We start from the raw sequence: 24801 nt of genomic DNA on the forward strand, positions 1-24801 counted from the left end.
CCCTAGTACTGACCCCTGTGCTGGTTGTTATACTGGGTGGTATCATGCAGCGCTAATGAGCGGGGAGGGTCCGGGGCAGGTAGACTCATCCCCCAATAATGGTGAGAGGCAGGAGAGCTGGGAGCTGCGACCACCCTGCGCCTCACAGCAGCCCCTCCAGCCTCACCTGAGGAATCACTGACTATGGCGCCAACATGGAGGGTAGGGGAGAGAAATCACAGGAGAAGCCACACTGGTCACTGATAAAGAAAATACTGAAATAGAAAGCAAAACGTGCACTGTGATACTGCACAGATTACTATTTTACTCCAGAGATAGATAGATAGATAGATAGATAGATAGATAGATAGATAGATAGATAGATAGATAGATAGATAGATAGATAGATAGATAGATAGATAGATGATAGATAATAGATTATAGATAATAGATAGATAATAGATAATAGATAGATAGATAGATGATAGATAGATAGATAGATAGATAGATAGATAGATAATATATAGATAGATAATATATAGATAGATGATAGATAACAGATAGATAGATAGATAACAGATAGATAGATAGATAGATAGATAGATAGATAGATAGATAGATAGATAGATAATAGATGATAGATAATAGATAGATAATAGATAGATAGATGATAGATAGATAGATAGATAATAGATAGATAGATAATATATAGATAGATGATAGATAGATAGATAGATAGATAGATAGATAGATAGATAGATGATTTGATGTGAGATCGATAGACATTGATAATGAGGAAAAGGAAAATAAGAAAGAAAGAAAGATACGAGTTATCTGTAGATAGATGTATATGAGTAGTGCAGTTTGGGCAGATGAGGATGGACTCTGGGTATGAGTTTGGGATGTTGTATGATCCATTTATAGGAGATATCTATATCATACTTAGTAGCCCCCTCCATGTAACCACTTTCCCTCTTTACACGGACACTTCTCCGTCCTGCAGAGCTTGTGCACCGACCTCCTGTCCCAGTATACCCCCTCTGCCTGACTGCAGACCCCCTATCCCTGGCTGCAGACCCCTTATCCCTGGCTGCAGAGCCCCTGTCCCTGGCTGCAGACCTCTTATCCCTGGCTGCAGACCCCCTATCCCTGGCTGCAGACCCCGTCTGCCTAGCTGCAGACCCCTATCCCTGGCTGCAGACCCCGTCTGCCTAGCTGCAGACCCCCTATCCCTGGCTGCAGACCCCCTCTGCCTAGCTGCAGACCCCCTATCCCTGGCTGCAGACCCCTTATCCCTGGCTGCACACCCCTTATCCCTGGCTGCAGACCCCCTATCCCTGGCTGCAGACCCCCTATCCCTGGCTGCAGACCCCCTGTCCCTGGCTGCAGACCCCCTGTCCCCCCTCACATCCCCACACACAGGGTGGTACAGGCATCTGATGGATGAGGGGCAGGGGCAGGAGCCGGGTGCTGTAGCTCAGCCTTTTGTTGCTGCTGCTCCGTGGAGTGGGTCCCCCCCACTTTCAGTCGTGTGTGGATCATTACAGACAGGGAGTGAGTGAGACTGCAGACATCTGCTCCTCACATGAATGCGCTCAGCACACACTGAACACTCGGCCACGATGCTCTGGAAACTGGTGGAAAATGTCAAGTATGAAGATATCTACGAGGTAAAGGCGACATTGTATCACTGCTCCATCCCCAGCCTGCTCCACACAGGACAGATCCACACAGGACAGATCCACACCACAGACTCTCCCCAGATCACAGCTCCTGCACTTTAGAACTCACCTTATTACTATCTCCCTCTATTATAAGCTTCCCCTGCATTCTGCACACTTCCCAGACTTCGTGTAGTTATTAGACGACTTTCCAAGTGGGAAAAAAAAAAGTTTCCAAAATTCGCCCAAAATTACAACTTCCATTATGACACCGAGTTTCTCCACGTATCTTTCTTATAATCATTGTTATATACATCGCACATCATGGCAGTATAATCATTCCTCATATATTATATTCCCTGCTTATTATCTAGTTTACAGCAGAGTTACAAAGTCTCCATCTTCATCTGTTCACATCGATCTGTTCTGTACTTTATCTTCAATATATGTTCTCTCCACTATCGAATTTATAGTCATTTTCCATACAATGAATCCGTCTATATATTGACTACAGTATAGATTACACCAGATCCGTGCAATATCTGCTGCACAATTTCTACACACTGGGTTTACATCACACACTCTCTGTATTTTACCTAGTTTTCCATTATTTGTTATGCAGCAGTTATACATCTGCTTATATACTCTATACATTTATACAGACAGATTATGCATCAGTATAATATACACACTGTGTCCCTTATGTAATACATATCTGTATATATATATATATATATATATATATATATATATATATATATTACACTTGTAAACGTTGTGTAAACCTTAACCATTGTACTCGCATTTTATACATTATATTATACATAGTCTATACCCTTACCCATATATATATATATATATATATATATATATATATATATATATATATATATATATATATATATATATATATATATATCATGAAAAGCAATCTAATCATTATTTTCAAGCGACCATCTATGTATTCTGCACCATGTGTATATGATATATAATACCCTCTGTATGTTGTGCATTATACACTTTTCCTACAAGGTCTGTACATTATAACTTACATAGAATTTAGATTTGATATTTTCTATGCATTGCTGCATTTAGTTACCCCACTGCTCGATATGGTGTACATCTTATTTTATTTTCTGCTCTTATTTGCATTTTTCTTTTACATTTTCTCACGTATATATTTTTTTGCCCGATATATTCTATGACTGAATAATATTATTCTACATCTGATTGTTACATTTCGTTTTTTGTTTTTTCAAGCTGAATTTCCCTGCTTGAAATTTCAACATTTTCTTATGTACACAAACTTGCACATAAATTGCATCCATTGTTATTATATATATATATATATATATATATATATATATATATATATATGTGTAAATATATATATATATATAGTATATTATGTGTATTTTTATATGCACTTACAGTGAGTGTATATATAATGCATAGTTATTTATATATATCTACAGTGTGTATATATATAAATATATATATATATATATATATATATATATATATATATATATATATGTATCAGAGTTTGGCACTTCGTTCTGGGGGGCGCTCCTCACTTTGGCAGGGTCTTTCCCCCATAGAGATGGCGCTTGGGGTGTTTCTCCCGGATAACAATGGGTGCCTGTAGCCGGGTGGTTCGGGTGTGTGAGCCCTGCAGGCTGGGTGCTAGGAGCCCTCAGTCCTGGCCCCGGTTAATGGTTACCCCGTCTGGAGAACTTCAGGAGCTCCACAGGAGGTGGAGGAGGAGGAGGAGGTGACTTTCTTCCTTGCAGGTTGATGGCCGGAGCCGAGGTTGGAGGACACATCATACAGGATGGAGGTTGTGCATTGGGGGCTGGAGGGGGTGGCGGACCCCCACTCCCTGCAGGCAGCCGGCTCCCTCTCTATAGCGCCGGTCACGCTAATTATCAGCGGAACGCTGCAATAATCCGGCATATGCTGAATTAGATACGCGCAATGCAAAGCGGTGCTGCTCCCTCTGTACCCCTGTCTGTGTGTCTCTCTGTGCCCCCTATATGTGAGTCTATCTGTACCCCTGTCTCTGTGTCTCTGTGCCCCCTCTCTCTGTGCCTCTCTGTGCCCCCTGTCTGTGTCTCTCTGTGCCCCCTGTCTGTGTGTCTGTGCCCCTTGTCTGTGTCTCTCTGTGCCCCTTTATTTCTGTGTGTCTCTGTGCCCCTTGTCTGTGTGTCTCTGTGCCCCCTGTCTGTCTCTCTGTGCCCCGTCTGTGTGTCTCTCTGTGCCCCTTTATTTCTGTATGTCTCTCTGTGCCCCCTGTCTGTGTGTCTCTGTGCCCCCTGTCTGTGTGTCTCTGTGCCCCCTGTCTGTGTGTCTCTGTGCCCCCTGTCTGTGTGTCTCTGTGCCCCCTGTCTGTGTGTCTCTGTGCCCCCTGTCTGTGTGTCTCTGTGCCCCCTGTCTGTGTGTCTCTCTGTGCCCCCTTTATTTCTGTATGTCTCTCTGTGCCCCCTGTCTGTGTCTCTCTGTGCCCCCTGTCTGTGTGTCTCTCTGTGCCCCCTTTATTTCTGTATGTCTCTCTGTGCCCCTTGTCTGTGTGTCTCTCTGTGCCCCCTGTCTGTGTCTCTCTGTGCCCCTGTCTGTGTCTCTCTGTGCCCCTGTCTGTGTGTCTCTCTGTGCCCCCTTTATTTCTATATGTCTCTCTGTGCCCCCTGTCTGTGTCTCTCTGTGCCCCCTGTCTGTGTGTCTCTCTGTGCCCCCTGTCTGTGTGACTCTCTGTGCCCCCTTTATTTCTGTGTGCCCTCTCTTTGTGCCATAGTTTAGCTCCATCCCCTTCTCTGCCCTCTCCATCTTTTTCCTTCTTGCCCTTCTCCTTGTGCCCAGTCTCAGTTTATCCCCTTCCTTCTTTTTTGCATGTTCCCCTCTTTTCTGCCCCCTCTACCTTTCCTCCTTACTTCAGGCTTCTCTCTTTCTTTGCGCCCCTCTTTCTGCCTTTCTTTCCCATCTCCTATTGTCTTTGCCCCACTTTCCGACTCTTCTTTCTGTCCTCTGTTACATCTGTGTACCCCCACTTTTCCCCATATTTCAGGGTCCTCTCTACTTCACCCTGTACCCCCTATTTCTCTTCCATCTCCCGTTGTATTTGCCCTATTTTGGGCCAGTCTCTCCTCTTTCTGCCCCCTCTTCTCTATGTGTAGTGTCCCCCTCTATTTCAGGGGGTTCTTTCCTCCTATGTGCCCCTTCTGCCATTTTTCTCCATTTTTCTGTCTTTGCACATATTGAATCATCTCCCTCTCCTTCTCGCAATAGTTAATTAATTCTATCATTTCTATACAACACAATCAGTTATTAAAATTCGCCTCCCCCCCTGTGACCCCCCCCCCCCACACACACACACTGTCTAGCGCCCTATAAAAACCTTTGCGACAATTGTGAATATGGCGCTTATAGGCAGCTTTCTTCTGACCTCCTTTATAATATATCCCGACAATAATATTCGAGCAGAAAATCTGCTTAAAATGTATATCTATACTGAAAAAAAAAAAAATACACAACAAAAAAAGGGGCATCTTAAACAGCCTGGGATAATCACAAACTTGGGTTAAAATGCAGAACTATGTTCCAAAACAAGCAGATAATAATGACAGGCAGACTGGTTTTGCTAGTTCACAAGACATCAAAAGACAGTAAAAAAATTGCCCGTGGCCATCCATGAAACTAGAAATTCGCTTTCTGTAAGAAAAAGGAGAAAGAAAAAAAAATAAATTACATAAAAATCCTTTTATTTTTTATTCCCCATGCGCACTATGCGCAAAACTCTGCCCAGCACCCTCTTGTCTACTGTGCAAAAGCCCTTTGTTTATTTGCTTAAAGGAGAAGTGTTAATCACCGAGGGCTATTAGCAAGGTATAATTAAGTGAAAGAGAAGGAAATCTTTTTTTTTTTCTTTAGCCTCTAGCACCTAACTCATTCCATATTCCAGTAGGGGCTGTGCATAAAAAAAATCCTCCATCTCCTTTCATTGACAGTTGTTCATCCTACCACTGGTAAACTTTTAGCCAAGACTTCCTCTGGCCAGCCCCCTTGTCTGATTACATCTAGTAATTCTCCACTGAATGAACGTCATTTACAATAATAGGGGAGCTAGAGAGCTGGCTGGATGGAGGAGCTTCCTGCTGCCTCGGTGTAATATTAATAGTCATGAATATCAATGATTGTGAGGCGGTGTAGAGCATTGGTGGGAAGGGTCCTCCTAGCAGTGTCAGCCTAGCCTTGGGTGGAAGAGGAGCTTAGAGGAGGACACACAGAGAGGACAATCCACACTCCCTAATATTCGCCCATTATTTGATGGATAGACCTGGATCTAAGTCAGGCAGTGTTCTTGTAGGGTTCCCATCTTATAGTAAAGCCTTTTACTCGATTTAACCCTTGAAGGCTCCGCATTGTGTCCAGATGTTAGTACACACCTATTCAGCTATGGTGAGTTCATTGCTTCCATTATTTCTTTTTTTTTTTTTTTTCTTCCCCTCATCTCCCTTTAACGCCTTTGGCTTTAGTCATTTAGGGCAATCATTGTAGCTACAGCTGGGCTTTCTCTGAATTCTTATTTTTAGGAGTGGACCATACTCAGCTGGAGACAAAAAAAAAAAATTCTCCAGATATTGCTGTTGGCGATTTGGACTGATTTTTTTTTTTTTTCTTCTTGAAAATACCTTCTTTTCCATGGATTTTTCCAAGATGAGATTAGCTAAACTTGTGCATTGTTCTGGTTTTTATAAGCAATTTCCTATTTATTTTTAGGATTTTTTTTATTCTATTTTGTTTTATTTTATTTATTTTTCATTTTTTTATTATTCTGTTTTTTTGTTTGTTTGGTTTTTTTATCCCTCTTTTCTTAACTGGGATAAGCTAAACTTCTGCATTGTTCTGGTTTTTGAAAGCAATTTCCTAATTATTTTTAGGATTTTTTAATTCTATTTTGTTTCATTTTATTTATTTATTTTTTCTTTATTCTGTTTTTTTTTTTGTTTCTTTTTATCCCTCTTTTCCTAAATGGGATAAGCTAAATTTCTGCATTGTTCTGGTGTTTGTAAGCTATTTCCTATTTATTTTTAGGATATTTTTTATTCTATTTTGTTTTATTTTATTTATTTTTTAATTTTTTTCTTTATTCTGTTTTTTTTTGTTTTTGTTTCTTTTTAGCCCTCTTTTCCTAGCTGGGATAAGCTATACTTTTGCATTGTTCTGGTTTTTGTAAGCAATTTCCTATTTATTTTTAGGATTTTTTTTATTCTATTTTGTCTTATGTTATTTATTTTTTATTTTGTTGCTTTATCCTGTTTTGTTGTGGGTTTTTTTTATCCTTCTTTTCCTAGCTGGGATAAGCTAAACTTCTGCATTCTTCTGGTTTTACAAGCAATTTCCTATTTATTTTTAGGATTTTTTTAATTATTATTCTATTTTGCTTTATTTTATTTATTTTTTTGTTGCTTTATTCTGTTTTGTTTTGGGGTTTTTTATCCCTCTTTTCCTAGCTGGGATAATCTAAACTTCTGCATTGTTCTTGTTTTGTAAGCAATTTCCTATTTATTTTTAGGATATTTTTTAATTCTATTTAGTTTTGTTTATTTGTTTTGCTTTATTCTGTTTTGTTGTTGTTTTTTTTTATTTTTGGAGAGGTTTTTTTGGAACCTTTCCTCTTATAATATAATCTGGATTCCTTTTTAAGTGCATTTTTTATTTTATTAAAATTTCCTTATTTAAAGTAGTGTCTGATTTTTTTATTTTTATATTTGCATTTCTTATCATATTAGGTTGGATTTTTTGTTTTACTGTTGTAGATCAGTATGATAATTGCTAACTATTTAATTGCTTTTCTAATGGTATACTAAACTAAGAGTTTGATCTAATATTCTGGTAACATTTTGTATTGTTTTTCGTGCATATTTGGTCAGATTAGGATTTGTAACTAATATTTTGGCCACATTTTGTATTGTTTTTTCTGCTTATTTGGTCAGATTGGGATTTGTAACTAATATTTTGGCCACATATTGTATTGTTTTTCGTGCTTACTTGGTCAGATTAGGATTTGTAACTAATATTCTGGCCACATTTTGTATTGTTTTTCGTGCTTACTTGGTCAGATTAGGATTTGTTGTTATTTAATATAATTCCCAATAGTTTTTATTTTCCTGTTTCTATCTGATGGCCTTTCATTTGTGTGTTTCTTTATCATTTAATTCTACAATTCCAGAAGCTGAAATCCCCAGAAGTATTCGATCAACTATTATGTTTCTGTAATTGTCAATATTTAACAAGTGCAATTCTATTGCTGCACTATTGAGATATTATGTCTGGATATATTTCATTTTCCTCTGTGATTGCACAGGCCACAATCAGTCTGGATGGAAATGGGCGGTGCAGATTTGATGTGACTTCTTTTGCTGTTAATTATTTTATTATATATATATATATATATATATATATATATATATATATATATATATATATATATATATATATATATATATATATATATATATATATCCATCCATTTATAGACCATATAGCATTTTTCAACAATATTCTTTTTTAATTTGGGGGGATTTTTTTTTTAACAATCTATGGGAAGGGGATTATAGTTATAAATAAGAAGATGAGTGATAAAACATAACACAGTGATGTCAAACTATTAAACAAGTGAGAAGATATATTCAAAGAAGAATCAACAGAGGGGGGAAAAAGGGTTAATGCAAGAGGAAAAGAATGTGGAAGGAAAAGTTAGGAAAGGAAGAGGAGAAGGAAGGAAAAGGGCCCAGGAGAAGGTGGAGAGCAGGGACAGGGGGAAAGATCATCCTTACTGGAGCCATATTTATAAGAAAATCATGTTTCCTTACACTAGTGTCCTTCTTGTCTTTGCTCTGCCCTGCCTGATAAGCCTCCTCTCGGCCTTGCCTTCCAGGACCGCCATGACGGTGTGCCCGGCCACAGCTCCCGCCTGTCCCAGCTGGGCTCCGTCTCCCAGGGACCGTACTCCAGCGCCCCTCCGCTGTCGCACACGCCGTCCTCGGACTTCCAGCCTCCGTACTTCCCTCCGCCCTACCAGCCGCTGCCCTACCACCAGAGCCAGGACCCGTACTCCCACGTCAACGACCCGTACTCCTTAAACCCTCTGCACCAGCCGCAGCAGCACCCGTGGGGGCAGCGCCAGAGGCAGGACGTCAGCGCGGACACGGGCTCTCTGCTACCGCAGCCCCGGGCCTCCCTGCCCCAGCTGTCAGGCCTGGACCCCCGGAGGGACTACCACTCGGTGCGGCGGCCGGACGTGCTGCTCCACTCGGCCCACCACGGCCTGGACTCCGGCATGGGCGACAGCCTGTCCCTGCACGGCATCGGCCACCCCAGCATGGACGACCTGCAGGTAGGTGTGATCAGCTCAGCTCTCTAGGGGATGGGGTAGGGGAACAGAGGGAAGGAAAGAAAAGGAAGGAATGATGGAAAGAGAGAAAGGAAGAAGGAAGGAGAGGAAGAAGGAAAGGAAGAGAAACAAGGAAGGAGAAAAAAGGAAGGAAGGAAGGAAAAGGAAAGAAAGAGAGAAAGGAAGAGAGAAAGGAAGAAGGAAGGAAAGAGAGGAAGAAGGAAAGGAAAGGAAGAGAGAAAGGAAGAGAGAAAGGAAGAAGGAAGGAAGAAAGGAAGGAAGGAAGGAAGGAAGGAAGGAAGGAAGGAGAGAAAAGAACAGAGAAAGGAAAAGGAAAGAAAGAGAGAAAGGAAGCAGGAAGGAGAGGAAGAAGGAAAGGAAGAGAAACAAGGAAAGAGAAAAAAGGAAGGAAGGAAGGAAAAGGAAAGAAAGAGAGAAAGGAAGAAGGAAGGAAGGAGAGGAAGAAGGAAAGGAAAGGAAGAGAGAAAGGAAGAGAGAAAGGAAGAAGGAAGGAAGGAGAGGAAGAAGGAAAGGAAGAGAAAGAAGGAAAGAGAAAAAAGGAAGGAAGGAAGGAAAAGGAAAGAAAGAGAGAAAGGAAGAGAGAAAGGAAGAGAGAAAGGAAGAGAGAAAGACAGAAAGAAAGAAACGGGAGAAAGAAAGAGAGAGACAGAAAGACAGAAAAAGAGAGAGAAAGAAAGAAATAATGAGAGAGACAGAAAGACAAAGAGAGAGAGAGAAAGAATGAAAGAGAAAGAAGGAAGGAAAGAAAGATAGAAAGAAAAAGAAAGAAAGAGAAAGACAGAAAGAGAGAGAAAGACAGAGAAAAAAAGAGAGAAAGAAATAATGAGAGAGAAAGAAAGACAAAGAGAGAGAAAGAAAGAAAGAAAGAAAGAAAGAGGAAATAGACACATTTTTCCATAATGTTGAACAGTGTAGATACAGAGAAAGAAAGAAGAATAGAAAGAAAAATAAAGAAAGGAAAATTATTTTTTTCCATCTTAGTGTTGAAATTTCAATGTTGAAGAGTTTCAGATACAGAGATAGAAAGAAGGAAGGAAAGAAAAAGAAAGAAAGAAAGAGAAAGACAAAGAAAGAAAAAGAGAAAGAAAGAAAGGGTAAATGGATAGATTTTTCCATCTTAATGTAGCAATTTCAATGTTGAACAGTGTAGATAGAGAGAAAGAAAGATAAAGAAAGAACAAATAAAGAAAGAAACGAAAAAATATGTTTACATCTTAGTTTTCCAATTTCATGGTTGAAATATATATATATGATACTATTGGATGGTTTCTATATACTGGATTCCTGCACATGTAATGGCAGAGCTGGTATGAAAATAATTGTATATCTCTCATGTTTGGTAATACATATATATATGTCATATGACTTTATTGGATAATTGCTACATGACGGGTCCCCACTGCATCCTTACTGGGTGCACACTGACAATCTTCATCCACAACCTTCTCACTTTAGCAGTTTTGTGTTTGGTGAGATTTGCATCTTCTACATTTCACTCGTGCGCAGTTTCCTTCAATGAGCAAATTTTCTTGTTTCACCCTTTTTCTTGAACTTTATTACACTCTGTTCTTCTCTATTTGCTTCTATGCCTTAAGTTATCATCTACCGGTAACCTTATAATTATTAAAGTCTGAACTCCAGAGGGACAGATACATGAAGTGTCAGCCCCTCCCTCCCCTCATTACAGAACACAGAAGAATAAAGATCCAGGTGATACATTGTTACTTCTCCAAAATAAAATCTCACAGGTGGCTACGAAGTATCACTCACAGTACACAGTACACACAGGCTGGTGACTACAATGTATCACACACAGTACACAGTATACACAGGCTGGTGGCTACAATGTATCAATCACAGTACACAGTATACACAGGCTGGTGACTACAATGTATCACACACTGTACACAGTACACAGGCTGGTGGCTACAATGTATCACTCACAGTACACACAGGCTGGTGGCTACAATGTATCACTCACAGTACACAGTACACAGGCTGGTGGCTACAATGTATCACACACAGTACACAGTACACAGGCTGGTGACTACAATGTATCACACACAGTACACAGTACACAGGCTGGTGGCTACAATGTATCACACACAGTACACAGTACACAGGCTGGTGGCTACAATGTATCACACACAGTACACAGTACACAGGCTGGTGACTACAATGTATCACACACAGTACACAGTACACAGGCTGGTGACTACAATGTATCACTCACAGTACACAGTACACACAGGCTGGTGACTACAATGTATCACACACTGTACACAGTACACAGGCTGGTGACTACAATGTATCACTCACAGTACACAGTATACACAGGCTGGTGACTACAATGTATCACACACAGTACACAGTACACAGGCTGGTGGCTACAATGTATCACACACAGTACACAGTACACAGGCTGGTGGCTACAATGTATCACACACAGTACACAGTACACAGGCTGGTGACTACAATGTATCACACACAGTACACAGTACACAGGCTGGTGGCTACAATGTATCACTCACAGTACACAGTACACACAGGCTGGTGGCTACAATGTATCACTCACAGTACACAGTACACACAGGCTGGTGACTACAATGTATCACTCACAGTACACAGTATACACAGGCTGGTGACTACAATGTATCACTCACAGTACACAGTACACAGGCTGGTGACTACAATGTATCACACACAGTACACAGTACACAGGCTGGTGACTACAATGTATCACACACAGTACACAGTACACAGGCTGGTGGCTACAATGTATCACTCACAGTACACAGTACACACAGGCTGGTGGCTACAATGTATCACTCACTGTACACAGTACACACAGGCTGGTGACTACAATGTATCACTCACAGTACACAGTATACACAGGCTGGTGGCTACAATGTATCACTCACAGTACACACAGGCTGGTGGCTACAATGTATCACACACAGTACACAGTACACAGGCTGGTGGCTACAATGTATCACTCACAGTACACAGTACACAGGCTGGTGGCTACAATGTATCACACACAGTACACAGTACACAGGCTGGTGGCTACAATGTATCACTCACAGTACACAGTACACAGGCTGGTGGCTACAATGTATCACACACAGTACACAGGCTGGTGGCTACAATGTATCAATCACAGTACACAGTACACACAGGCTGGTGACTACAATGTATCACTCACAGTACACAGTATACACAGGCTGGTGGCTACAATGTATCACACACAGTACACAGTATACACAGGCTGGTGGCTACAATGTATCACACACAGTACACAGTACACACAGGCTGGTGGCTACAATGTATCAATCACAGTACACAGTACACACAGGCTGGTGGCTACAATGTATCACTCACAGTACACAGTACACACAGGCTGGTGGCTACAATGTATCACTCACAGTACACAGTATACACAGGCTGGTGGCTACAATGTATCAATCACAGTACACAGTACACACAGGCTGGTGGCTACAATGTATCACTCACAGTACACAGTATACACAGGCTGGTGGCTACAATTTATCACTCACAGTACACAGTATACACAGGCTGGTGGCTACAATGTATCAATCACAGTACACAGTACACACAGGCTGGTGGCTACAATGTATCACTCACAGTACACAGTATACACAGGCTGGTGGCTACAATGTATCAATCACAGTACACAGTACACACAGGCTGGTGGCTACAATGTATCACTCACATTAAAACCTACAAGAGAAAAAGTAATTATATACACATACTGACCAATGATCATGTTATTAAACTGCATTGAATCAAAGAGTGTTGTAGTTTTTTTTTAAAAAAGTTACAATTTTATTAACATATATGCCAACAAACAAAACATACGCATTAAAATAGTGCCTCAAAACTGCTAAAAATACTGTTTTTAGCGGTTTTGAGGCACTATTTTAATGCGTATGTTTTGTTTGTTGGCATATATGTTAATAAAATTGTAACTTTTAAAAAAAAACTACAACACTCTTTGATTCAATGCAGTTTAATAACATGATCATTGGTCAGTATGTGTATGTATATGTTTTGAGTGTAGTGTTTCCCATCCCTAGAGTGGGGAAATGGGGCTGGGTCATATGTTTACACAAGAGAAAAAGTAAGCAATAATCCAAGCTGTAACTAAGTAAAAAAGCAAAAGTGCATTTAGATAACACAGAGTTTTTAGTAATACTGTCTTTTTATCAATTAATAGCACAAAAGCCATCCCACCATTGACAAGGTAACTCTGATCAGGACGGTCCTACGCTGTCTCTTACCATGTGTCAATATTGACCTCAGTGTGAATAAGGGCAGACAAGAGGACTGGGCCCAACCAGTGAGACACCAGACTGGGGAAGCCTTATATACAATCTCTAGCTCAGGAGAGGGGAAGGCCACACCCCGGCTTGCACATAATGCAACAATGCAAAGAAAAAAAAACACAAAAATTGAGCTAAACTTGAGTTGGTACACATGCAGGAGTTTAATGCATGTTCACATTGGCCACAAAAAATTAAACCCTACAAGAGAAAAAGTGAGTGAAAACCCTGCTGTGCTGTATCACTCACAGTGCACACACATGTTGTAGAGCCCTCCTATGGATGACACTGATAGCACATAGAGTTTGGCTTTTTATCTGCCCCCACCTGAGGAAAGCTTTGGTTTTGGCACATTCTATCTTAACCGAATCATATAGGTCCCCAACACTAGGGGCCAAGTACGACCACCCATCCCCCAATCCCAACTCCACCGTCTCCCCAATAATTAGACATCACCTGTAGATGGGGTAAAGGTGGCATATAGAAGCTGTATAGATCACCAAGAGGTCCTGTATGGACAGCACAGGGTTAATGCCTACCTCTGGCTTCCATCATGTCTGTTCCTGGCCTGATCACCCTTACCTGCATGATTACCTGCAGCCCCTACATACAACCTGAGACCACCAGTGTAGAGACAGTCAATGACTGAAGCTCCAGTGAATATAATGTCCTTGTGTCTCCTCTCCTGATCATCAGAGTTACTGACAACCAACATGGCGGCTGCAGAGAGGGGACTGTCACCTCCAAGTGATCATGTGCCAATGGATCCGATTCTGCCATGTTCCTTGTGATAATGTGTCCCCAGCAGGGCTCTGCTCCTCCCATGGAAAGGAGTGGGTGCAGGAGTAATTACAACTCTCACTACTTGGTGGCATCTTCTTTCCTAATTAAATCTTTACGATGCTCTGAGTGACTATTAAGTGGCAGCATGCCGGCACATCCCCTGCACCAGGCTGTGATTAGCTACAACAGCAGACATGACTCTTCTCATTAACTACCACAACTCCTCCATGTTACTGCTGTGGGGGGAGGAGGAGGATGGGGGTCGTCTACCTGGCCTCCCCCCTCCACAGGTCATTACATTGCTCTCATTTTGTGACAATTTCCGGTTAACCCTTCCGAGGCCAGCCCTGGAGCCAGGACCCTGTGACCACTGACCACATGTCGGTTGACCCCGCTCCCACGTCCCCATATTAGTGTTCCCCTATCTCACTGTACATAAGCAGAGCTGCCGGTGATCCCCCCGGTAATTGCATGAAAGGGTTAACAAGTTAGTGCTGCCAGGAGGTCGCAAGTGCATCAGAGCCATAGACACCTGTATATCATGCTGCACAGGAGAACTACAATTCCCAGCATGGATTTACATTGAAGTTGAGACTACTGCTCTATCTATCTAATTTCTATTATCTATTATTCATCATTTATCTATTATCTGTCTTTTTGTCTTCATTTTTTGGAATTATTTGTAGGATTGCTCCATGCCTGGAAGGTTTTGGCACCTCTATTACTACATTGTTTGCTTGTGTGGCTTTCAATTCTAATTTTTATCTATCTATCATCTATCTTTTATCTATCTATCTGTCCTCTATCTATCTATTATCTATCTATCTGTCCTCTATCTATGTCATCCATTTTTTATCTAACCAATTTCTCTGTCTACCTATTTCTAATTTTATTTTATTATTCTAGCTCTAGCTCCATTTTTTCTTCTAATATATATCTACCTATCTATTATCTATCTATTATCTATCTATTATCCATCTTCTATCTATCTATCTATCTATCTATCTATCTATCTATCTATCTATTGTCTATCTATCTATCTATCTATCTATCTATCTATCTATCTATTATCTATCTGTTATCTATCTATAATTATCTATCTATCTATCTATCTATTATCTATAATTATCTATCCATCATCTGTTATCTATCATCCATGTGAATACATATAAAAACATATAATTGTATGAAGACAGACAGATAGATTTGTAAATGATGCAGTCATCCCCTTAATTTCGTCCTATAAATAATATTATTTACTTTATTAATGTGTCTTGTTTCATTAATTTCTGAGGCTTGTTCTGTCTTTTGTGTCTAATACTATAATGTAACAATCACTAATGTTTACCACTTGTTTGTCAGAATCATCATCATTCTCCTTTTTCGTCTTCTTTCTTTTCTTCTCCTTCTCCTTCTTCTTATTCTTATTCTTATTAATAATTAATACTAGAATCTGAATATGCTATTTAATTCCAATGTTGTAGAGCTTAACTACTGCTAATAATAACACTAATAATAGTAATAATAATAACACTTTCCTGATTTCATTGGATTCCCCATTCTCCAGCACTCCTCCTCTCCCTCCCCTCCTCCTCACATATTTCATTATATATAAATCTTTAATTAACCATCATTTATTATACAGCCCAAGCGAAAATCGAAAAGAATGAAATCAAGTTGATAAAAGCCTAGCGACCTCCTTCCCTCCTTCCTTCTCTCCCTCCTTCCTTCCCTCCTTCCCTCCTTCCTTCCTTACCTCCTTTCTTCCCTCCTTCCTTCCCTCCTTCATTCCTTCCCTCCTTTCCTTCCTTTCCTCCTTCCTTCCTTTGTTCCCTCCCTCCTTCCTTCCCTCCTTCCTTCCCTCTCTCTTCCCTCCTTCCTTCCTTTCCTCCTTCCTTCCTTCCCTCTCTCCTTCCCTCCTTCCTTTCCTCCTTCCTTCCTTCCCTCCTTCCTTCCCTCCTTTCCTCCTTCCTTCTTTACTTCTTTCTCTTCATCCTCCCTTCCTTCCTTTTTTCCCTCCTTCCCGCCTTCCTAACCTTCTTCCTTCCCTCCTTCCTTCCCTCCTTTCTTCCTTCCTTCCCTCCTTCCTTCTCTCCTTCCTTCCCTCCTTCCTTCCATCCTTCCTTCCTTATTTCCTTCCCTCCTTCCTTCCTTCCTTCCTACCCTCCTTCCCTCATTTCCTCCTTCCTTCATTCCTCCCTTCCTTCCTTCCTCCCTTACTTCCCTCCTTCCTTCCATACTTCCTTCTCTCCCTCCTTCCTTCCCTCCTTCCTACCCTCCTTCCTTCCCTCCTTCATTCCTTCCCTCCTTCCTTCTTCCTTCCCTCCTTCCTTTCCTTCTTCCTTCCATCCTTTCTTTCCTCCTTCATTCCTCCCCTCCTTCCTTCCCTCCTTCCTACCCTCCTTCCTTCTCTCCCTCCTTCCTTCCTTCCTACCCTCCTTTCCTCCTTCCTTCCTTCCCTCCTTCTTTCACTCCTTCCCTCCCTCCTTCCCTCCTTCCTTCCTTCCTTCCTTCCTTCCTTCCTTCCTTCCCTCCCTCCTTCCCTCCTTCATTCCTTCCCTCCTTCCTTCCTCCCTTCCTTCCTTCCCTCCTTCCTTCCCTCCTTCCTTCCCTCCTTCCTTCTCCCCCTCTTTTCCTTCAATCCTTCCTTCCCTCCTTCCCTCCTTCCTTCCCTCCTTCCTTCCTTCCTTCCTCCCTTCCTTCCCTCCTTTCTTCCCACCTTCCTTCTCTCCTCCCTTCTCTCCCTCCTTCCTTCCTTCCTACCCTCCTTCCTTCCCTCCTTCCTTCCCTCCTTCATTCCTTCCCTCCTTCCTTCCTTCCTTCCTTCCTTCCTCCCTTTGTACCCTCCTTCGTTCCCTCCTTTCTTCCCTCCTTCCTTCCCTCCTTCATTCCTTCCCTCTTCCTTCCTTCCTTCCTCCCTTCCTTCCTTCCCTCCTTCCTTCCTTCCCTCCTTTCTACCCTCCTTCCTTCCCTCCTTCCTTCCTCTCTTCCTACCTTCCTTCCCTCCTTCCTACCTCTCTTCCTTCCTTCCCTTCTCTCGCATTCCTTCCTTCCTCCCTTTCTACCCTCCTTCCTTCCCTCCTTCATTCCTTCCCTCCTTCCTTCCTTCCTCCCTTCCATCCTTCCCTCCTTCCTTCCTTCCCTCCTTTCTACCCTCCTTCCTTCCCTCCTTTCTTCCTCTCGTCCTACCTTCCTTCCCTCCTCTCTTCCTTCCTTCCCTCTCTCTCTCCTTTCTTCCTCCCTTTCTACCCTCCTTTTTTCCTTCCCTCCTTTCCTTCCTTTCCTCCTTCCTTCCCTCCTTCCTTCCTTTGTTCCCTCCTTCCTTCCTTCCCTCGTTCCTTCCTTCCCTCTTTCCTTCCCTCTCTCCTTTCCTCCTTCCTTCCTTCCCTCCTTCCTTCCTTCACTCTCTCCTTCCCTCCTTCCTTCCTTTCCTCCTTCCTTCCTTCCCTCCTTCCTTCCCTCCTTTCCTCCTTCCTTCTCTTCATCCTTCCTTCCTTCTTTCCCTCCTTCCCACCTTCCTAACCTTCTTCCTTCCCTCCCTATTTCCCTTCTTCCTTCCTTCCCTCCTTCCTTCCTTCCTTTCTTCCTTCCTTCCCTCCTTCCTTCTCTCCTTACTTCCCTCCTTCCTTCCATCCTTCCTTCCTTCCCTCCTTCTTTCCTTCCCTCCTTCCTTCCTTCGTTCCCACCTTCCCTCCTTCCTTCCATCCCTCCTTCCTTCCTTCTCTCCCTCCTTCCTTCCTTCTCTCCCTCCTTCATTCCCTCCCTCCTTCCTTTCTTCCTTCCTTTCCTTCTTCCGTCTTTCCTTCTTTCCCTCCTTCATTCCTCCCCTCCTTCCTTCTTTCCCTCCTTCCTTCCTTCCTTCCTACCCTCCTTCCCTCCTTTCCTCCTTCCTTCCTTCCCTCCTTCCTTGCCTCCTTCCCTCCTTCCTTCCCTCTCTCCTTCCCTCCTTCCCTCCTTCATTCCTTCCCTCCTTCCTTCCTTCCTTCCTTCCCTCCTTCCTTCCTTCTCTCCTTCCTTCCTTCCTTCCTTCCCTCCTTCCTTCTTTCCTCCCTTCCTTCCTTCCCTCCTTTTTTCCATACTTCCTTCTGTCCCTCCTTCCTTCCTTCTCTCCTTCCTACCCTCCTTCATTCCTTCCCTCCTTCCTTTCTTCTTTCCTTCCTTACTTCCTTTCCTTCCTCCTTCCATCCTTCCTTCCCTCCTTCATTCCTCCCCTCCTTCCTTCCCTCCTTCCTACCCTCCTTCCTTCTCTCCCTCCTTCCTTCCTTCCTACCCTCCTTTCCTCCTTCCTTCCCTCCTTCTTTCACACTTTCCCTCCCTCCTTCCCTCCTTCCTTCCTTCCCTCCTTCATTCCTTCCCTCCTTTCTTCCTCCCTTACTTCCCTCTTTCCTTCCCTCCTTCCTTATCTCCCTCTTTCCTTCCCTCCTTCCTTCCTTCCTCCCTTCTTTCCTTCCCTCCTTTCTTCCCTCCTTCCTTCTCTCCCTCCTTCCTTCCTTCCTTCCTTCCTTCCCTCCTTCCTTCCTTCTCTCCTTCCTTCCTTCCTTCCTTCCCTCCTTCCTTCTTTCCTCCCTTCCTTCCTTCCCTCCTTCCTTCCATACTTCCTTCTCTCCCTCCTTCCTTCCTTCCCTCCTTCCTACCCTCCTTCATTCCTTCCCTCCTTCCTTTCTTCCTTCCCTCCTTACTTCCTTTCCTTCTTCCTTCCATCCTTCCTTCCCTCCTTCATTCCTCCCCTCCTTCCTTCCCTCCTTCCTACCCTCCTTCCTTCTCTCCCTCCTTCCTTCCTTCCTACCCTCCTTTCCTCCTTCCTTTCCTCCTTCTTTCACACTTTCCCTCCCTCCTTCCTTCCCTCCTTCCTTCCTTCCTTCATTCCTTCCCTCCTTCCTTCCTCCCTTCCTTCCCTCCTTCCTTCCCTCCTTCCATCTCTCCCTCTTTCCTTCCCTCCTTCCTTCCCTCCTTCCTTCCTTCCTTCCTCCCTTCTTTCCTTCCCTCCTTTCTTCCCTCCTTCCTTCTCTCCCTCCTTCCTTCCTTCCCTCCCTCCTTCCCTCCTCCCTTCCCTCCCTCCTTCCCTCCTTCCCTCCCTCTTTCCCTCCTTCATTCCTTCCTTCCTTCCCTCCTTCCTTCCTCCCTTCCTTCCCTCCTTCCTTCTCTCCTTCCCTCCTTCTTTCCCTCCTTCCTTCTTTCCTCCCTTCCTTCCTTCCTTCCTTCCTTCCCTCCTTCCTTCCTTCCTCTCTTCCTTCCTTCCCTCCTCCCTTCCCTCCTTCCTTCTCTCCTTCCTTCCCTCCTTTCTTCCCTCCTTCCTACCCTCCTTCCTTCCTCTCTTCCTTCCCTCCTTCCTTCCTTCCTTCCTTCCCTCCTTCCGTCCCTCCTTCCTCTCTTCCTTCCCTCCTTCCTTCCCTCCTTTCTACCCTCCTTCCTTCCTTCCCTCCTTCCTTCCCTCCTTTCTACCCTCCTTCCTTCCTTCCCTCCTTCCTTCCCTCCTTCCTCTCTTCCTTCCCTCCTTCCTTCCCTCCTTTCTACCCTCCTTCCTTCCCTCCTTCCTTCCCTCCTTTCTACTCTCCTTCCTTCCCTCCTTCTTTCCTCTCTTCCTTCTCTCCCTCCTTCCTCTTCCAATACTGGGAGATTTATTCATATTTAGGTGGGCCTTTATGGTAGCCGGGCTCGGCCTGTGAATTATGCAGCGGGGGCACACGGAGCCCATTGATTTCGCATTAGATTGCAGGGAGGCAGAGTCCTCTGTGTAATTCAATGTTTAACAAGATCAGAGAATGACTGCGGCCCTTCCAGACTCTTCATCTTTCATTATTATCATCTGGAGATATTTCATTTCCACTCAGTGTCCATATGTGCCGCGGAATAATCTGCAGTGTCCTGGCGGGTTAATATAAATGGAAATGTGCGCAGCAGCTCATGATTTATCTATAGTTATCTATATATTATGGTTTAATATCCCTCCTCGTGCCGCTGTTAATCTCTCGGTTTATATTCACAGGCAGTGGAAGATGCTAATAATGCGATGAATCTGCTGGACCAGTCAGTCATCAAGAAAGGTAGGTGTTATTGTAATGGTCCACCCAGTATAGCATCACTGAAGAAATACAAAGAGTCTGGGCATGAATATTCAGGTTATTGCTCCCAATTCTGCCTTCAAAATCGATTCTGAAAAATGTCCCTTTAAGAAACCAAAATGGCGGCATAATAAGGAGGGATAGTCGGCATAATAAGGATACATTTATCAACCTTAAATGCAAAATGCGCTTTCTTGCTTGAAAATATTTTTTTTTTTCAATTTTATTCACATATTTAAATTTGTATTTTGGTCCCTTTAAAAAATATGTCTGACTGTGAAATTGATTTTCTTTTGATAACATGGCGGCCATTTAGGCCTAATGACATAAAACGCATGGAAACTCTGATCGCTATTGCCGAGTGTTACTGAGTGTGAGCTCCTGAGCAAAGCTGCAGCCTCCGTACAGCCGCCAGCAACGGAATCCGCTCATTACACTAATTAATGTCATTACAGTCGCTCATTGTGGGCTGATGACCGGCTAGTCATTGGTTTCCTCGTGTGACAAATCCTGCTGGAGCCTGACACTGACACGGAGGAGTTACTGACACGGAGGATTTACTGACACGGAGGAGTTACTGACACGGAGGAGTTCCTGACACGGAGGAGTTACTGACACGGAGGAGTTACTGACACGGAGGAATTACTGACACGGAGGATTTACTGACACGGAGGAGTTACTGACACGGAGGAGTTACTGACACGGAGTTACTGACACAAAGGAGTTACTGACACGGAGGAGTGACTGACACAGAGGATTCACTGACACGGAGGATTCACTGACACGGAGGATTCACTGACACGGAGGAGTCACTGACACGGAGGAGTTACTGACACGGAGGAGTTACTGACACGGAGGAGTTACTGATACGGAGGAGTTACTGACACAGAGGATTTACTGACACGGAGGAGTTACTGACACGGAGGAGTTACTGACACAGAGGATTCACTGACACGGAGGAGTTACTGACACAGAGGAGTTACTGACACGGAGGAGTTACTGACACAAAGGAGTTACTGACACGGAGGATTCACTGACACGGAGGATTCACTGACACAGAGGAGTTACTGACACAGAGGAATTACTGATACGGAGTTACTGACACAAAGGAGTTACTGACACGGAGGATTCACTGACACAGAGGATTCACTGACACGGAGGATTCACTGACACGGAGGAGTCACTGACACAGAGAATTTACTGACACGGAGGAGTGACTGACACGGAGGAGTGACTGACACGGAGGATTTACTGACACGGAGGATTTACTGACACGGAGGAGTTCCTGACACGGAGGAGTTACTGACACGGAGGAGTTACTGACACGGAGGAATTACTGACACGGAGGAGTTACTGATACGGAGTTACTGACACAAAGGAGTTACTGACATGGAGGATTCACTGACACGGAGGATTCACTGACACGGAGGAGTCACTGACACAGAGAATTTACTGACACGGAGGAGTGACTGACACGGAGGAGTGACTGACACGGAGGATACACTGACACGGAGGAGTCACTGACACAGAGGAGTTACTGACACGGAGGAGTTACTGACACAGAGAATTTACTGACACGGAGGAGTGACTGACACGGAGGAGTTACTAACACGGAGGAGTTACTGACACGGAGGAGTTACTGACACGGAGGAGTTACTGACACGGAGGATTTACTGACACGGAGGAGTTACTGACATGGAGGAGTTACTGACACGGAGGAGTTACTGACACATAGGATTTACTGACACGGAGGAGTTACTGACACGGAGAAGTTACTGACACAGAGGAGTTACTGACACGGAGGATTTACTGACACGGAGGAGTCACTGACACGGAGGATTTACTGACACGGAGGAGTTACTGACACGGAGGAGTTACTGACACGGAGGATTTACTGACACGGAGGAGTCACTGACACGGAGGATTTACTGACACGGAGGAGTCACTGACACGGAGGAGTCACTGACACGGAGGAGTTACTGACACGGAGGATTTACTGACACGAAGGAGTTACTGACACGGAGGAGTTACTGACACAGAGGATTTACTGACACGGAGGAGTTACTGACACGGAGGAGTCACTGACACGGAGGAGTTACTGACACGGAGGAGTTACTGACATGGAGGATTTACTGACACGGAGGAGTTACTGATACGGAGGAGTTACTGACATGGAGGATTTACTGACACGGAGGAGTTACTGAAGCGGAGGAGTTACTGACACGGAGGAGTTACTGACACGGAGGATTTACTGACATGGAGGAGTTACTGACACGGAGGAGTCACTGACACGGAGGATTTACTGACACGGAGGAGTTACTGACATGGAGGATTTACTGACACGGAGGAGTTACTGACATGGAGGATTTACTGACACGGAGGAGTTACTGACACGGAGGAGTTACTGACACAGAGGATTTACTGACACGGAGGAGTTACTGACACGGAGGAGTTACTGACACGGAGGAGTTACTGACACGGAGGATTTACTGACACGGAGGAGTCACTGACACGGAGGAGTTATTGACACGGAGGAGTTACTGACACGGAGGGACACGGAGGAGTTACTGACACGGAGGATTTACTGACACGGAGGAGTTACTGATACGGAGTTACTGACACAAAGGAGTTACTGACATGGAGGATTCACTGACACGGAGGATTCACTGACACGGAGGAGTCACTGACACAGAGAATTTACTGACACGGAGGAGTGACTGACACGGAGGAGTGACTGACACGGAGAATTCACTGACACGGAGGAGTCACTGACACAGAGGAGTTACTGACACGGAGGAGTTACTGACACAGAGAATTTACTGACACGGAGGAGTGACTGACACGGAGGAGTTACTAACACGGAGGAGTTACTGACACGGAGGAGTTACTGACACGGAGGAGTTACTGACACGGAGGATTTACTGACACGGAGGAGTTACTGACATGGAGGAGTTACTGACACGGAGGAGTTACTGACACATAGGATTTACTGACACGGAGGAGTTACTGACACGGAGAAGTTACTGACACAGAGGAGTTACTGACACGGAGGATTTACTGACACGGAGGAGTCACTGACACGGAGGATTTACTGACACGGAGGAGTTACTGACACGGAGGAGTTACTGACACGGAGGATTTACTGACACGGAGGAGTCACTGACACGGAGGATTTACTGACACGGAGGAGTCACTGACACGGAGGAGTCACTGACACGGAGGAGTTACTGACACGGAGGATTTACTGACACGGAGGAGTTACTGACACGGAGGAGTTACTGACACAGAGGATTTACTGACACGGAGGAATTACTGACACGGAGGAGTCACTGACACGGAGGAGTTACTGACACGGAGGAGTTACTGACATGGAGGATTTACTGACACGGAGGAGTTACTGATACGGAGGAGTTACTGACATGGAGGATTTACTGACACGGAGGAGTTACTGAAGCGGAGGAGTTACTGACACGGAGGAGTTACTGACACGGAGGATTTACTGACATGGAGGAGTTACTGACACGGAGGAGTCACTGACACGGAGGATTTACTGACACGGAGGAGTTACTGACATGGAGGATTTACTGACACGGAGGAGTTACTGACATGGAGAATTTACTGACACGGAGGAGTTACTGACACGGAGGAGTTACTGACACAGAGGATTTACTGACACGGAGGAGTTACTGACACGGAGGAGTTACTGACACGGAGGATTTACTGACACGGAGGATTTACTGACACGGAGGAGTCACTGACACGGAGGAGTTATTGACACGGAGGAGTTACTGACACGGAGGGACACGGAGGAGTTACTGACACGGAGGATTTACTGACACGGAGGAGTTACTGACACGGAGGAGTCACTGACACAGAGGAATTACTGACACGGAGGAGTTACTGACACGGAGGGACACGGAGGAGTTACTGACACGGAGGATTTACTGACACGGAGGAGTTACTGACACGGAGTAGTCACTGACACGGAGGATTTACTGACATGGAGGAGTTACTGACACGGAGGAGTTACTGACATGGAGGATTTACTGACACGGAAGAGTTACTGACACTGAGGATTTACTGACACGGAGGAGTCACTGACACTGAGGATTTACTGACACGGAGGAGTCACTGACACTGAGGATTTACTGACACGGAGGAGTTACTGACACGGAGGATTTACTGACACGGAGGATTTACTGACACGGAGGAGTCACTGACACGGAGGAGTTATTGACACGGAGGAGTTACTGACACGGAGGGACACGGAGGAGTTACTGACACGGAGGATTTACTGACACGGAGGAGTTACTGACACGGAGGAGTCACTGACACAGAGGAATTACTGACACGGAGGAGTTACTGACACGGAGGGACACGGAGGAGTTACTGACACGGAGGATTTACTGACACGGAGGAGTTACTGACACGGAGTAGTCACTGACACGGAGGATTTACTGACATGGAGGAGTTACTGACACGGAGGAGTTACTGACACGGAGGAGTTACTGACACGGAGGAGTCACTGACACAGAGGAATTACTGACACGGAGGAGTTACTG

The 24801-nt window shown here is 44.1% G+C and overlaps 1 protein-coding gene across 2 annotated transcripts in view; it reads left to right on the plus strand.

Moving 5' to 3' along the window:
* Nucleotides 1-1492: 1492 nt before the first annotated feature.
* TFAP2B (transcription factor AP-2 beta) overlaps nt 1493-24801 on the plus strand; it is a 47242-nt gene continuing 23933 nt past the window's right edge. The window contains exons 1-3 of one of the 2 annotated variants that reach the window (XM_077291683.1): nt 1493-1649; nt 8575-9033; nt 20164-20221. In XM_077291683.1, coding sequence (XP_077147798.1) covers nt 1569-1649; nt 8575-9033; nt 20164-20221 — 598 coding nt within the window. In that variant the 5' untranslated portion in view covers nt 1493-1568. Of the gene's footprint in view, nt 1650-5753; nt 6093-8574; nt 9034-20163; nt 20222-24801 lie in introns of those variants that run through there. The other variant, XM_077291684.1, reaches the window with a different exon arrangement.

Source organism: Ranitomeya variabilis, chromosome 2, assembly GCF_051348905.1.
Source record: "Ranitomeya variabilis isolate aRanVar5 chromosome 2, aRanVar5.hap1, whole genome shotgun sequence".
NCBI lineage: Eukaryota > Metazoa > Chordata > Amphibia > Anura > Dendrobatidae > Ranitomeya > Ranitomeya variabilis.